The sequence below is a fragment of the Clinocottus analis genome, unplaced genomic scaffold (assembly GCF_023055335.1).
Source record: "Clinocottus analis isolate CAN_PGR_092001 unplaced genomic scaffold, fCliAna1.0.p SCAF_21, whole genome shotgun sequence".
In the NCBI taxonomy this organism is placed as follows: domain Eukaryota; kingdom Metazoa; phylum Chordata; class Actinopteri; order Perciformes; family Cottidae; genus Clinocottus; species Clinocottus analis.
The window spans coordinates 12,079,720-12,095,739 of record NW_027175943.1 but is presented as its reverse complement, the minus strand read 5'-3'; the positions used below and the strand labels follow the sequence as shown (position 1 = coordinate 12,095,739).

The 16,020-nt window shown below is 48.7% G+C and overlaps 1 protein-coding gene across 1 annotated transcript; it reads left to right on the top strand.

Annotated features, from left to right (window-relative positions):
* Positions 1-839: 839 nt before the first annotated feature.
* LOC137792001 (serine/threonine-protein phosphatase PP1-beta catalytic subunit) lies at positions 840-15,845 on the top strand. Its single transcript, XM_068587328.1, has 8 exons — positions 840-972; positions 12,622-12,753; positions 12,832-13,062; positions 13,597-13,701; positions 13,866-13,937; positions 15,058-15,209; positions 15,322-15,456; positions 15,555-15,845. The coding sequence occupies exons 1-8, from the start codon at positions 921-923 to the stop codon at positions 15,657-15,659; spliced, it is 984 nt and encodes a 327-aa protein (XP_068443429.1). The 5' UTR covers positions 840-920; the 3' UTR covers positions 15,660-15,845.
* Positions 15,846-16,020: the final 175 nt, after the last annotated feature.

The window sequence follows — 16,020 nt, the reverse complement described above, 5'->3', positions numbered from 1 at the left end:
CTTTGTTCTTTTGTTTGGTTGCTTATTGTGTTAAATAAATTATGAGAAAAACGGAATTCTGTATGGAAAACACAGTATTTTGCCCGCGTAAACCACAAACCTATGGTGCGTCAGTGGCCCTTTGATTTATGTTTGTTTCGGATTTATTGGAGCTCCACAGTTTATTCTTTAAAATAAAATAAAAACAGTATTCTTCTATATTGTAATTTCACTGTAACCTGTTGCAAAGACTGCGATGCTGATGCCTTCAAGTGTTGTTCGAAATTACTGACACAGATTGAGAAAACCAACAACAACATGCAATCAACAGGGTGGAAATTGTCCAATGAATGTCAGTATTCTCCACCTGTTTGCATGTGGGAACCTTTTGAGGAGCTCTCGCGCTAACATGCTCCCTCAAATCTAAAGTAAGGCAGCTAGTCCTGACTGAAAAGCGTCCAAGTATTTTCTGAACCCACTGATCCTGAGCATGATGGTGGCGTTACTGCTCGCGGAAGGTTTATTTATCATGTCTAGATGTTGTATGTTACAATGTTGAAAACAGTGTTACAATAAAGGATGTTCATATTTGTCTCCAACAAGTCATTGCATTTCTGAAAATTAATGGCGAGCAATGCATGTACAGATGGACATATCTAGAGTACATACATCTAGATTTTTCGGAGGGGGGACGGGGGACGACTATCATTTGAAGAAAAAAAATCCCGTTATAAGGCCATGTATGGCTATATCCACAACTCTCCACTCTTCGCCTCTCTGCGGCGGAAGCTATATTGTCCGAGGTGCATTTGAACGCATCATAACAATCCTAAACGGGAGGCTTGTGAGTGGGAGGAGGTTGGCGGTGCGTTTGTGTGCAGCGAGGCGGTGCCTGCTTTGCCTGCTCCAGACTGCGGCGGGCAGAGCTGTTTGCTACAGAAATGGCGGAGGGGGAGTTGGACGTCGACTCGCTGATTTCCAGGCTTTTGGAGGGTGAGTTTGCAAACCGCACGACCTTCATACTATCCTGTTGTTTGCGTCTCCAGCCCGCGCGGGTTGCTTACGGTTGGTTTTGACTCAAGTCGGCAAGAAAAAAAGGGCCCGCGCCGGAGTGTCCCGGTGTATCGGTATACACCGGACCAGTCCTGTACTTTAGCTATGAAACCAGACCTAATGGCACATGAGAGTTTTTTCCTCGATGTGACTTGTGAGAGTCAAAGTGTGGGTTCACCATTGAATAAATAAAAAGTTATAGTTGGAGGGCTGTTTGTACCCCGTACGGGAGAGGACGCAACCCCGACCTTAAACCTCAGTAGAGAGCCTGTCGCCTTGATCCATGTCGTAATGCTTGTATTACACCGTTGATGTCATCGTTTTGGTGTGCATCACATATAACACCAACGAAGAAGATTTTACTGGAGAAAAACCCTCCAACAACAACATTTCCACAACACAACACCCCCGGGGTGGGCGGGCGCCTGTGCTGTCTGCTGTCCCAAAAGTTGACGTTCCTTAAAAAAACGAAAAACAAGTGCAGCTTCATGAACAAACTATGCCGAAAGTTTCAGCACGGCGGTCCGTAAAAGACACCGAGCATCGCGGTTCCGGTGTGTGTGTGTGTGTCTCCCGTCTTGCCGCTATCCAGAGGACTAATGTCGGGGTTTCAAACGGGGGTTCTGCGCAAAGGGTTTCTCCGCTGGAGAGTCTGCGCGTCCCGGGGGGACGGTGTTTATGTGGGAATGCTGCTGAATGCTGGTGTTTACACAAGCCACAGTCCCTGATGCTGTCCCACTATATATATAGACCTGCAGAGTGTGTTCCCTGTGAGCTTTAACACATGAACAAAGTGTGTGTCCCTCCCTGGGTTTTGTAATTATGAGCCATACTTGGTGTTTTAAGAGATAAGTTAAACTTGTGGACAAGCGAGGCCCCTCACTTGTTCACCGCGGGCCTCGCCTTCCCCCAAGTTTGAGTATGTAACCTAATCGTCTGGATTGATTTGTTGGACCGACTACATAATACTGCTGTTGTTGTTGTTGTTGTTATTGTTGTGTGTGTGTCAGCTGTGGCTGTACTGTCACTGCTAACTACTCAGTGGAGGGATCTGGTCCTAAAGGGATCTAACCCCCAAAGGATCTGGCCCTAAAGTCTTCCAGATGTGAGCTGTGAATACGTCCAAGTATCCATCTTCAGTCTGCGACTTTCTCTCCCCACTCACAGCGAGTTTGTGTCCGGCTGGCTCATTTCTGGTGTGAAAATACCAACGGAGAAGCCCTGATGTGGAACAAGTCTCCTGCAAAAAAAGTTCCCCAAGCCGCCTGAGAACTTTGCCAAAAACACACACACTGTTCTAAAACTGGCAACAAAAAAAAGGAGTTGACCAAATGATCTCCACCTAATCAACTGTTCTGGAGCTTTCTGTCAAGATAAGCAAAATCACAAGTTAAAAATATATATTTATCTCATTTTGCATTGGTGTGATATGGATATCTTTCTTATGCAAACAAGAAATGTAATCAATCTGTTTTGTATCAGGAGGCCACAACCTGATTAATGTTTTCAATTTAGTATGAGGACAACAAAGGCAAACTGGTAAATGTTACACGAGGAGACTTCTTTTCAAAACAACGTATTAGGGTTTCAATTTGTAGGATAAAACACTGAAATGAAGCTGCCTTTTCTCTACTGGCTAGCAACAAGTCTGCTTGAATAGAAGTCTATAAGAAAATGACCCTACTTCATTCCAGAGAGAGTAACTTCTGTTCATCGGTTACAAAAAAAGCCAAGATGGCGTCGGAGAAATGGTCGAACTCGAGGCTTTAAAATGGACTTCTTCCACTTCTTATATTCAGTCTGTTGCGATGAAGAGAAATATCTCTGATATTCTGTGTTAAAAAAGTCATGCATTTATTAAGGGAAACTTCCCTATTATTTAAGTACATTTATATGTACTTAATCTCTGAAATATTTGTTTGTGCTTTTCCTCTGTTACTGCTCTCCTCCAGAATATACCTATCTTTTTTAACCTACAATGGCACTAATACACTGTTGTGTATGCGGCCCAAACACAGGCAGGACCACAACAACGTCCTCAAAGGGTCCTTGGTGTATCAGTTTGTCTTCATAAAGGGCTTCGACCTGTCAACACCACAAAGACCTCTCTCAGGCGGTTTCTTACTGGGGAAACCGTGATATTCATCAACTCCGTTTACTCAACCAGATCACACCTGCAGTCTGCTTTTATTTAGTCCTTTTTACTAAATGGCCCGTCAGTGGCCTTCTCCTGGCACTCTTTCTACAAGCTCTAAAGGTTTTCACGAGGGAATCATTTAGTCTCCTCTGCAGGAATAAAACGAGCCTTTGCTTCAAGGCGGACAGGAGTTCCTTAAACGCCTCAATTGGAGGTCGATCTCTTACTTCTTCAGTGAGCTCTGCTGCCGGTGGGGAATCGACATACACGTGCACACGGGCGAACATGTCCAGCTCTCCGATCTCCTATTAAATGTCAACAGGCACAGCTGTCCGTGGTAGAAATTAACTTACCCTTTTAGTGACACCCACAGGGAGGGGAAGGGGAAGAGGAGGAAGAGGAGGAGGGGGGCTTCTCTCCAATGGAGTCTTTTAATATTGAACATTGATGAAGTGAAGTGGCTTTTTAACTCTGCAAATCATTACCACTTACGGGCATTTTTCAGTAAAAGGTTTGAATAGATTGACGCTGGCATGGGACCAACTAACAGGGTCCTATTGACCCGGAGCAGCGTCGGTCTGAACTGTTGTGAAGCTCGACGCTACTGTAGGATATTTGATTGAGTTTCCTTTTAGAGAAATGCTCTTGAGTGAATTTGAGTTCCTTCTGGTTAATAGTTATACACATGTCTGAGGCTTTTATTGTGAAAAGGGAAGAACAGAAGATATGGATTTGGTCTACGCTGTCTTCGTCAAGGTTGGGAAGCGTACAAGAGTGTGCATGCTATCAATGTTAGCATGCTATCATGCTAAATACCACATATATTCAGCATGCCGACATTTGTAGTTGAGCACAAAGCTGGAAGCTAACCCCGAATGGAGGAGTTGGGAGTTTTGGCCAACTTGTCATAGTGTGTGAACATCCAGACACCCTCATGCATGTACAGTGTGCATGTCCCCCAGGCAGTGTGGTGGAGGGGTTGACAGTAGTCCTGGCGACAGGCTAAACCAGATCAACTGACAACTTGGTTTACAATCACCGCCGCCGCCTCAGTGACCTCAGCGTGCACATTCTCCAGCCTGTGGTTTCATTTGTCACCCTGAACACGATGACTCGTCAGTCGCTGTCTTGCGAGTCACCGTTGAAAGGTAAAGCAGCAACGGTGCATAAATGACCTTAGCAAAGTCATTTGTGTCTAGAAATAAAATGGACGTTTGTACCGTCTTCCTATATGTTGATAGTACGCAGTCCGAGTGGCTACACTTGTCACTTGTTCACATTTAAAAAGCTGCGTCTCCGTGGGGTCTAACCAGGCGGAAACCTCCGGTTCTGAAGAGTGATGTCGGTGTGAAAGTGTCTTCATCTTGCATTCTCTTTCCTGGATATCAGGGGGCGACTCTTCCGGTTGCCAAAATTAGTCTGGTTGTATAGAAGTCTATAGGAGTCAAGAAAATGACTCCCTTTTATTCCCTAATCCCTTATGAGACATGAGTTTATGTCGCAATCTCTTGTTTAATGTCGTCTTCATGTCGTAAATGATGCTCTACTAGAGTCAAACGGACTATAAAGCAGGGTATGATTTAGGGCGGGGCTAGTTTGTGTGTGACAGGTCGCTACCAGAGCCGCATACGGCGTCTCTATGTCACTCCTCCACAGTCCAAATATGGTCACACCCGTTCACTGGTCGCAAAAGTCCAATATGGCAACGGTCAAAATGTTGCATTCGAGGCTTCGAAACGCGAGTCCACCGGCGTGACGACGACTCCGTCTATGGCCGACATGGCCACGCGTGCCCAGTATTGTGACGCCTGGTGTGGGATGCGTCATCCGCTGCTTTGGTAAGCGCTCTGCGGCGCGTTCCACATCTCGCAGCAGAGTCGCTGTTTTCACGATGTGCACAGAGATCCCTCGGTTGTCTCGACACTGAGGACAGCAGCACGTCCATTTCCTGCCCTGACCATCCCAGTTAGCCCCGCGCTGAGCCCTCACTGGCCCGCTGGCTAGGCAGCGCAGACGGCCCGGTGGCCCCGAACATCCGCCAGCGAGAGTGGGGGAGGCAGGATGGAAAGTTGCATTTCGGAGCCATTATAGTTAATGAGCGAAGACGCCAGCCAAGCTGTAATCCGGTATGGGAGCACGGCATCTTTCTAAAGGCCATTTCTCTCCCTCTCCCTCTCTCTCTGTTTACCTCCTAAAATTGGATTTGTTACTGACATTTGAACACCATGTCTTTTTCTTTTTTTGGGACAATCTGCATCCACTTTCCACACCGCAGCTCAAAACTTCCATCTGTAATATGTCAGAAATCATGAAGGCGTGTTAAGACAGAGTCCACTTATGCTCGACAGCAGGGTGAACAAAAGCAACATTTTTGTCCAGGATTTTTAAGAGACCTACCTACTTGGGAAGGGAAAAACATAACGCTTGAAGTTTCCTCTTTGAGAGGTCTTTCTGACTGCAAGGTTACGCAGTCAGAATATTCTAATTATAGCATCCACTTAAACTAACTATGGAGTGTGAAGTACCTCATGCAACTTCAAAAACATCTGAACTGTCCCTTTTTTTTAAACTATCAGCGACTATTGTGGCCACAAGTGTCATGCACAGGAATGCCAAGACGTAGTTTAAGAGCAGAAAAGTCATGAAAGTTAGCATCAGCTAACCATAATCCATCATATACTGACGTTGAATTGAGCAAAGGGACATTTTGTTGCATTAATTCAGCTTTTCTCTGACTTTAATGGTCGCGCACAGGAGCTTTTGCTTTGTCGTGACTCGTGTGAGATAGAGATAGATGTAGGCAGGTCTCTGATTGGTCAGGAGGGTTCCCCATGTTTTTCGGAGCGTTTCCCACCCCGCTGCAGGTAATCCGTCCCTGCTGAGCGGAGAGAGAGAGAGTCCTACAACGCATCGAGTGTCCTGCGCTCTCGTAACGCGCTGGTGTCACTGCTGCGTGGCATTCTGTTATGGAAACAACAACAATGGTGGAGCCTGTGTGGCGGGGAGCGCTCGCCCCCTGGCACCGAACGTGGCACAGAGGAGCTCACCCGGGCTTTTTCAGCCCCGCCCCCTTCTATTCACTCCCTCGCCCACTGTGTCTCTCTCCACCCCACACTCGAGCTTCACTTTCCTCCCTGTTTATTTCTCCCCTCGTCCCTTTTCTCTTTTTGGCCCCACAAAGACGGCCATTCACCCCCCGTGGCACTTAACGGCGAACAAAACCTCCCTCTGAAACAAGAATGCCACCGAAATGCCAGCGCATTCGGGATTTCTGCCTCGAGAGTCGCCGCCGCTCTCTCCTTCGCCAGAGTCGCTTTGTGCCTCTCGCTCACTGAGGGGTCAGTGTTTTCCATCGGCCCCGTGTGGGAGGGGGTTAGATGGAGGGGTGAGCGGAGCTGCTGGCCTCGTGCCCAGCCGGTTAGAGAATGGAGAATGGATGTGGAGGGCTAAAAAAGGTCTGACGGGGCATCTTTATTGGTGCAGCAGTGGCTGAAACATGCACACGTCACGCCTGCTTGTTATTCATGGCTCTGCTTCACCCACCAGAAGTTCTTTTGCAGATGTTTGCTCGGCAATTAGAGAAAATGAATGTTTTGCTGAACTTCAAGCTGCACCTACAATGTTTTTTTTATGAAGAAATGACTTGATGTATTATGAGAGCTGACAAACAAGACTCTACAGTCCACCCCTCAACTCTACGGAGGGTTTTGTTTTTTCCGGCCTGCGGCCTAAATTGTTTGATTCTCCGCTCTCGCCAACTTTGTTTCCAGCTTTAGCTGTCTGCTGTTTCTAGCAACAAGAAAAAAAAAACCTCTCTTTAATCCACTCGCTGACGATGACGATGGACAGACAAAAGTTAGCGACTAGCTGGTGAACACCGTGGAGCATTTAGCAGCTGAAGATGCATAGCTCCATTCCCCTCAGGAGTTAGTGGAGACCAAAACAGAGTGAATCTTAGACTTTTATCCCTCACATGGCCAGAAACTCAACTCCAAATGAATCCATCCGCTGCTCGGGCTGTGCTTGGTGGACTTTATGAGAAACCTGTTGACGTGTCTTAAAGGGACAGTGTGTCTGATGGCTTTTAGCGGTGTGGTTGCAGGTTGCTCGCCTCTACTTTAGGGGCAACAGAAGTCAGACGGCTTCTGTCCCGCTGCAGCGTGTTTGGTTTGTCCGTTCTGGGCTACTGTAGAAACATAACAGTGAAACATGGCGGACTCCGTGAAGACAACCCGCTCCATGTGTAGATATGAAAGGCTCATTATAAGATAATGAAAGCATAGTTATGAATATTGTATTCCTTCTCTGCTCAAAGGTCACCCTGAAATGCCACATGCTGGCTCTTAAATGTATAGTTTGCCATAGTTTGTATGAAAAATACTGGTGTATCATACTAGTAAACTGAGTGAGCTGGAAAAGAGCAGGTGTCTGAGTCCTGGACTTGAGTCCTGGGCTTAGTCCTGGGCTTAGTCCTGGGCTTAGCCCTGGGCTTAGTCCAGGGTCTGAGTCCAAGGTCTGAGTCCAGGGTCTGAGTCCAGGGTCTGAGTCCTGGGTCCCGGGTCTGGGCCCCGGGTCTGAGTCCCGGGTCTGGGCCCCAGGTCTGAGTCTCTGGCTCTCTTTCTCTCCCAAACGCCAACATAGCCTTCAAGTGCTCTGTCTTCGTCCTGAGCGACTCGCTCACTTCCTCCTTCCTCCACACATCAGTGCCCATATATGGTAATGCCTTGGAGAGAAGTGATCCGTCTGTATTACACTTCTCTTTCTCTCTCTCTCTCTCTCTTTCCCTCTCTCTGGCTCTCACACTCAAGCGAACTCTGCCGCTTTAGATGGACGGACCAGAGGGTGACCTCCGTGACCTCCGTGACCCCTCGGGCTCGTAGTTCGCGATCAGTGAAGCGGAGGAACGGATGACGCTCGCTGATTTTAAAATCTTCGGTTAGCCAGAAAGGCAAGCCGGTGCGATCGTGAGTCAAGTTTGTGTGTCTGTGGTGCGTTTCAACATGCAGCACAATGGAGGGTTGGGCAGCAACCGAGAGAAACCTCCCAAACACGTAGCTGGACTTTAGCTCGAGGAACGCCGGCTCAGCCAGCGTGACGCTGGTTAGAGAGCGTCGCTGGGCGGCAAAGACCGGAACAACGGCTCGTTACTGCTTCCAGGAATGAAATTTCCCTTTTAAACAAGTAGAGTCCTTTTCCTCCTTTTTTCCTTACGTCACAGAAAATCAGCAACTATTTTTGATCATCCTTAAATCAAAAATCTCATTATGTAAATATGTATACCAATAGACAACTCCACTGTATTGTCATTAAAAAAATGTATATGTACTATGTTCTGCTCACTGAGAATATTTGATTGAGTTTCCTTTTAGAGAAACGCTAACAGAATTACTTTACTTTGCAAATTGCATATCTCACTGTTTGGATTGCATAAAAAAGTACAGTTTTTTAAATTCTGATTTCATGCTTTAGGCTGGTTTCCTTGTGCTTCAGGCAGTTTTTTAAACTGACAGTTTCAAAATATAAATGTTTGAAAAATCTCACCAAATTGCCTTGCGTTTATCAATACATCACTCAACATTGATTTGAAGCCCCGCGTCGGAAGAATCGCATCACCAAGCTTCTCGCTCAGCACTTTTAGGTTTTGATGCATCTTGCAGACGCCCTCAGGGCCCCGAGGCCCCGCGAGGGCCGAGCTGGTGAGGCCTGTGATCCGCCAGGAATGCAAAGACAACTCTGTCCTCTTGACGTCAGCGTGGTTCACAAGGCGAGGAGGAAGAGGAGGAGGATGACGACCAGCTGGGAAAAGCTCCCTGGTTTCCTCCAGACGAGGCCGTCGGGAAGGGAAGCTCCACACGGGGTTCAGCCGGGTGGGGTCGTCTTGTCGTGTTGTCGTCTTGTGTTTACATTCACGTGATGCATCAAGACAGTCGGAGTGCAGCCAACACTTTTCTAAACAGTTTTTTTTTTTTTTGCAAGTCACTTAAAACCGAATCTCCACAAGCTGTCGCTTCCACATTTTAGTAATAATTATCCTCTTCATGTGAGCTGGAAACATCCAGCCTGCTAGGTGGCACCTCACCTGTTACTGCCCGCTATGCGTGTGTGTGTGTGTGTGTGTGTGTGTGGACGGATGTGTGAGGAAGGACAGCGTGGTGCGCATGCCTCCTGTTTGTGTGCCGTGGTAATTTTGATTATGATAATTAGCATCCGCGTCTGGAGACACCTGACACACACGGAGGAGGTTTTCTGGACTGGTGCCAGGTGTTGATGGATTCTTGTCACCAAACTGGACTTAATTTGAGGCCCCTAGTATTTCCTGTGCTTGTGGCTCTTGTAGTCGCCCCCCCCCCTCCCCCTCCTGTCAGATGCTCTTCTTGGTTTTAGTATGCGGCCCGTGTCTTGGTGGAGAAGACACTTTATCCACAAATCAGCCGCCAGCAGCCTCCGCTCATCGACACCTTTCAGGCTAGAAATTGGTCTTGCTAGGTTGCCATGGTGACCGGATGTGGGTACCACCTCTCTCCCCCTCCCCTCTCTCCTCGCTGGAGAAGCTGCAGTGCAGTGGTGACGGAGTAAAGGATGCTGGGATGCCTCCCCACAATCCCGTAGTGACACGACAAGGTCACTGGATCCGTGCGTGTGCGCACGGGCCGCCTGAGACGACACAGACCTGCACACGCGTCATCACTGACAGAGAGGTGTGTGTGTGTGTCTCAGTCCACACACACACACACGTTTCAGCGTGTTGTGTGTTGTGCTCTCACGGTGTGTTCACATCTCATGATGTTGGGATCGTAAACCTGTGGCTGCTCAGCGTTTACTCTGCAAACCTCCGCTCCGAGATGACGGGTTCCTCGAAGGTGTTATTAATAAAAGGAGGCGTGGCCGTCAGCTGACTCCTCTACTGCACATGACGGACTGATTATTAAGAATATGAAGGAATTATTTCAGCAAAAAGAAGCACTTTTTATATTTTTTATTGTGAAAACCTCTCAGACTTTACACTTGATGCAGCAGACTTCATATTTTAATGTTTTAATGTCCTTTAGGTTGGACGCTGTCGCATCATTAACATGTAAAATCCCTTCTGGCCAAATTTAAAGTGAAGTTCATTTTATTGCCCAGGTGTGTGATCGCAGGGTGTGTTCGGCTGAGGAGGCAGACAGACGCCTCGGGTCTCCAGGCAGAAGCAGCAGGGTCATGTTGCACACACACACACACACACACACACACACACACACCCTTGTTGTCCTTTCCAACTGGAAGTAAAACATGCGAAAAGGGGCAGAGAGGAGTCACCTGGAGGGATTCTCTCTTTCGTTTTCTCTCTCTCGTGTCACTTCTCCATTCTAAACACAACTCCTCCTAGAGCTGCAGCAGGACCCCCCCCACCCCCCCCACACACACACACACACACACACACACACACACACACACACACACACACACACACACACCGCTGTCTGTGTGATTGCCCTACGCGGTGGTCCTTCCATCTTGTTGCCGTGGTGTCTCCTGACAGCTCTGGCTGCTCCTGCTGGTCCCTCCGCGGGTCAGAACATGTCCGTGCAGCAGGGAGCCGAGAGGTAGCAGGGAGCCAGGAGGTAGCAGGGAGCCGAGAGGCAGCAGGGAGGCGAGAGGCAGCAGGGAGCCGAGAGGCAGCAGGGAGGCGAGAGGCAGCAGGGAGCCGAGAGGCAGCAGGGAGCCGAGAGGCAGCATGTAGACGAGAGGCAGCATGTAGACGAGAGGCAGCATGTAGACGAGAGGCAGCAGGGAGGCGAGAGGCAGCAGGGAGCCGAGAGGCAGCAGGGAGCCGAGAGGCAGCATGTAGACGAGAGGCAGCATGTAGACGAGAGGCAGCAGGGAGGCGAGAGGCAGCAGGGAGGCGAGAGGCAGCAGGGAGGCGAGAGGCAGCAGGGAGGCGAGAGGCAGCATGGAGACGAGAGGCAGCATGGAGACGAGAGGCAGCATGGAGACGAGAGGCAGCAGGGAGGCGAGAGGCAGCAGGGAGGCGAGAGGCAGCATGGAGGCGAGAGGCAGCATGGAGACTAGAGGCAGCATGGAGACTAGAGGCAGCATGGAGACTAGAGGCAGCAGGGAGACTAGAGGCAGCAGGGAGACTAGAGGCAGCATGGAGACTAGAAGCAGCATGGAGGCGAGAGGCAGCATGTAGACTAGAGGCAGCAGGGAGACTAGAGGCAGCATGGAGGCGAGAGGCAGTGCGCCGTCAGCTTAAAGGCAGGAGCTCCTGGAGCCAGCAGGGCTATTAAATACATGAATACTGCAAAGTTTTGCCTCGGACGGTTTAATTTTTATTTTCTATTCAGTTGTCTTGACGCTGTTGTAGGAATTAATAATAGCAATAACTTCCAGTTTCTAAAACTCCTTACTGGTTTCTGTGTGTCTGTAATACTCCGACACCATTTTTGACTTTTGTGTCTACTTGTGCTATTATACGTAATACTGTAATGTGCTTTTTGACCACTGAAGCAGTGTGATGGGGAATGTTGGAGGGGTGACAAATGAAATGTGCAATGTATAACTGTGCACTCTGCTAATGAGAATAAACACAATATACACACAAAAAATACTTCAACGTTTTCTTTATATTCATTTCAGGGCTGCAACTAATGATTGGTTTTGTGATTGTATCATTTTCTAGATTAATTCCAATTTTAGTCGATTAAATCTCATAAAATAGATGCTCAATGCTGTTATCTTTTCATTAAGCCGGCCCCCAGGGGACATCTTCGAGGCCCTTTGGCCAAGCAGCAAGTCAAAGCAGCAAACCCTCTGATGAATCCTGTAACATGTAGTTTTCTTTTGTGGCTTGAATCAGGACTTCAGTCAAAATGGTTGCCGACTCGTATTCGGTCACTCCAGCTCTAAAACGACTCAACTGTCATGTTTAGAGCCTCGTTTAGCTCTTTTTATGTATTTTTGTTCTTGTCCAGCTGCTCTGTACTTAAAACCAAATGTTCGCTTTACGCAGCCTAAAGGGAAGAGTTGTGAGGCTTTTATTTTGATGGACTGGCTGAACGACATCATGATTAAACGCGCGACTTCATGGCCTCGTGGCTTCATGTGCGCTCGCCAGAAGGATCCCGGCCCCTCACAGAGATCGTGTCACGGGGCCACAGTGACTTTCCTTTCCCTTTTGCCTCACTTACCCAACAGGAAGTCGTCTCCCAAACGACTCCCGACAACATCAACAACACACACAGCAGCTATTTCCGTCCTCCGCCTGTTGACCGAACCCGACCTATTTAGTTAATGTCTGTGTGCGCGAGACGATCGGGGGAATCTACCCGCCGGCTCGGCCTTTGTGTCTTCATGCTGCCGCTGCTCGTGCTGCTCGTGCTGCTCGTGCTGCTCGTGCTGCTCGTGCTGCTCGTGCTGCTCGTGCTGCTCGTGCTGCTCCGTTAACTCTCTCCTGTCCTCCCCCTCACCAGTGCGAGGATGTCGTCCAGGGAAGATCGTCCAGATGACGGAGGCGGAGGTGCGCGGCCTCTGCATCAAGTCCCGGGAGATCTTCCTGAGTCAGCCCATCCTCCTGGAGCTGGAGGCCCCGCTCAAAATCTGTGGTCCGTAAACCCTCCATTTAAAACCCTCGCTCTCCCTACACTGTCGGGTTGCTCACCGCCTCCCCCCCCCCCCTCCAGGTGACATCCACGGGCAGTACACAGACCTGCTGAGGCTCTTCGAGTACGGCGGCTTCCCCCCGGAGGCCAACTACCTGTTCCTGGGCGACTACGTGGACCGGGGCAAGCAGTCCCTGGAGACCATCTGCCTGCTGCTGGCCTACAAGATCAAATACCCCGAGAACTTCTTCCTGCTCAGGGGCAACCACGAGTGTGCCTCCATCAACCGCATCTACGGCTTCTACGACGAGTGTGAGTGCAACACAAACCCGTTTCCTCTTCTCCTCCCCCGAGGTGTCCGTCTGTCATGTCTGACCCGGCACGGGCCTGTAGGGTTCGGGTTCGGCCACGACGTCCCGTGTGAGGTTTGGAGATGGACGACGTGTTTGTGTAATGTGATGAGAAGTAGTAGTAGCCATTTTTAAAAGGTGTAGTGTATTTCATGGTAAATTAATATCAGAATACTGATTTGAAAAATGAATATCTAGTCAAAAAAGAATAAATAATGGAATATCAGCCCTTAAACGGACTCTCAATGAACAAATAAGAAATAAATTATACTTTTATTCCTTAAACATTGATTAACACTTGTCTCTACTGTTAATTATAAATGATTAAAGTTGCAGCTGCGTTCTTTTATAGCATGAAATTGAGTAAAAAGGCCACAACCATGCAACAAAAAAAAAGCCTAGTACAGGAGAGCAGCGTCATGGAACGAGGCATATTCTCATCACTTCTCACTTCTCGTCCCGCTGACTCGCCGTCTGTCGCTCTTTGCCTCTGCAGGTAAACGCAGGTTCAACATCAAGCTGTGGAAGACGTTCACCGACTGCTTCAACTGCCTGCCCATCGCCGCCATCGTGGACGAGAAGATCTTCTGCTGCCACGGAGGTATTTCGTAACGCCCTGTGCTCACGATCCGGTCATAGTTATCCGTGTGATCTGCAGCGTATCGGATAAAGGTTGAGGGCCTTTGTCGGCTTTCGGTCTTCAGTGATGCGGAGGTCTATGAAGGGATTAACACCACGGGGTGTTGGGGGGGGTGTCGCCCACAGGCCTCTCTCCGGACCTGCAGTCGATGGAGCAGATCAGACGCATCATGAGACCGACAGACGTGCCTGACACAGGTAGGTCAACACACACACACACACACACACACACACACACACACACACACTGCAGGGTCGAGGTCTCCAAAGTGAGCTGATCAATAAGATTGTGAACATTGAGCGCACGAGGGGTTAATAACCACGAGGTTTTAAAGACTCTCGGGTCATTAAATATTTAATTTAAGATTTTTTTTTAATTAAGTAAGAGGACGTAAATGTTGTGTGTCACAACTTAAAGGTCACACGACGACTTCACGCAGACATCTAAAAGGTTAAAATGACGACGCGATGACATTTAGGACGGACGTGGATGTAAAAAAGATAACTGTCTCTTTACGACGCCTCCGTTCGGTTTCTTTTTTATGTTTCTTTATTTAGTATTTGAGTATTTGCCACTAACGGTTATTATTGGTCCCGATTTTTTAATCTGGCCGTTATCTTCTCGTTGCATCATTTTGTCAACAAAATATAAGCAAATGCAGGAAACTCCCAATCCACTTATGATCCCCATGTACACGCCAAGAGCCAAATACGTCCTTTTTCCTCTTCAACCTTTGGCAGCTTATGGTCCAAACTAATCTGAGGCCGTATTCATGGAGGGGAGGAACCCGGCCCTGACTCTTCAGTCCTTCTTTTAGCCCGACGAGTGAACGCCATAAAGCACCTTTTTAACTTGGGAAAGAACTCCTCCTGTGTCCGCTGAAGTTATTGTATGAGAAGGAGAGACGTTCATGAGGTTGATTATTTATGACAGAGAGGTTATTAAAAGATACCAGGGTTCCGTGCGCTCTCCTGAGTCCTGGTGATCCAGTGGAAGGGAGTCTTTGCCCCCTCTTCCCTCGACCTGGTTCTTCGTGCCCTTATAAGGCCGCCATCGTCCAGACGCCGTCTCTCAGGTCCTCTTATGGTCCGTCAGGGAGACTCTGGGTGTCCAGAGGAGAACGGCTCTGTATATACATACACGCAGCCTCTGTGTTTTAATACCTGGCATGACTGTGGATGTGACATGCAGGTGATACGACTCGTACGGGTTGGAGTCGCAGCACATTGTTGGATGCTGGGAGCTGAGGGGTCACACACACGGAGATGTTGGAGTTAATACTGTGTTTTTGTTGTTGTTGTTCCCCCCCCCCTCCAGGCCTCTTGTGTGACCTGCTGTGGTCCGACCCCGACAAAGACGTTCAGGGCTGGGGAGAGAACGACCGCGGCGTCTCCTTCACCTTCGGAGCCGACGTGGTGAGCAAGTTCCTGAACCGCCACGACCTGGACCTCATCTGCAGAGCCCACCAGGTACTCGCCGCCGGCGTCCATACTGGCTGTCTGAAGAGAGAGAAGTCCATATTGTGTGACAGCGAGTGTTCCCCTGACCGCCGGTCCTGTGTTGTGTGTCTGGCGCCCCCAGGTGGTGGAAGACGGCTACGAGTTCTTTGCCAAGCGGCAGCTGGTGACTCTGTTCTCAGCTCCCAACTACTGCGGAGAGTTCGACAACGCCGGCGGCATGATGAGCGTGGACGAAACGCTGATGTGCTCCTTCCAGGTGGGGAGGGAGGAAGAGAAGGATTTCAATAAAAAATGGCCGACTCAAAGCCTCAAATAACCAAAAACAACTGCCCTGTTGTCCCCGTCTGCTCCTAGATCCTGAAGCCATCTGAGAAGAAAGCCAAGTACCAGTATGGAGGGATGAACTCTGGTCGGCCCATCACTCCCCCCCGCACAGCCCAACCTCCAAAGAAACGATGAGAGCGGACGAAGTGATGAGAACGAGACCGAACGAGAGAGAGATGGTTTTCAAGGATTGTCTCCTGTGGGCTTTTCACGACACACAAAATAAGTAAAAGCGACACACGGCAGAGGGAAAACGGACAAACTAAACTACTTTAAAAGATGCACTCAACCTCGCCTTTCATTTCCTTTCTCTTCTCCCTCTGAACTCTCCTCTTTTTTCTTTCTCAACGACTTTTTTTTTCCTCTGCGTTCGTGTAACATTTTTTAAAAACAAGTGTTAAAAGGAAACACTAAACAAGGCTGTCATTCTGTAGCATATCGGAGTGTTTTTTCTTTTTGTCCTTTGCCTTTTATTTTCTTAACAACAGAATGACAA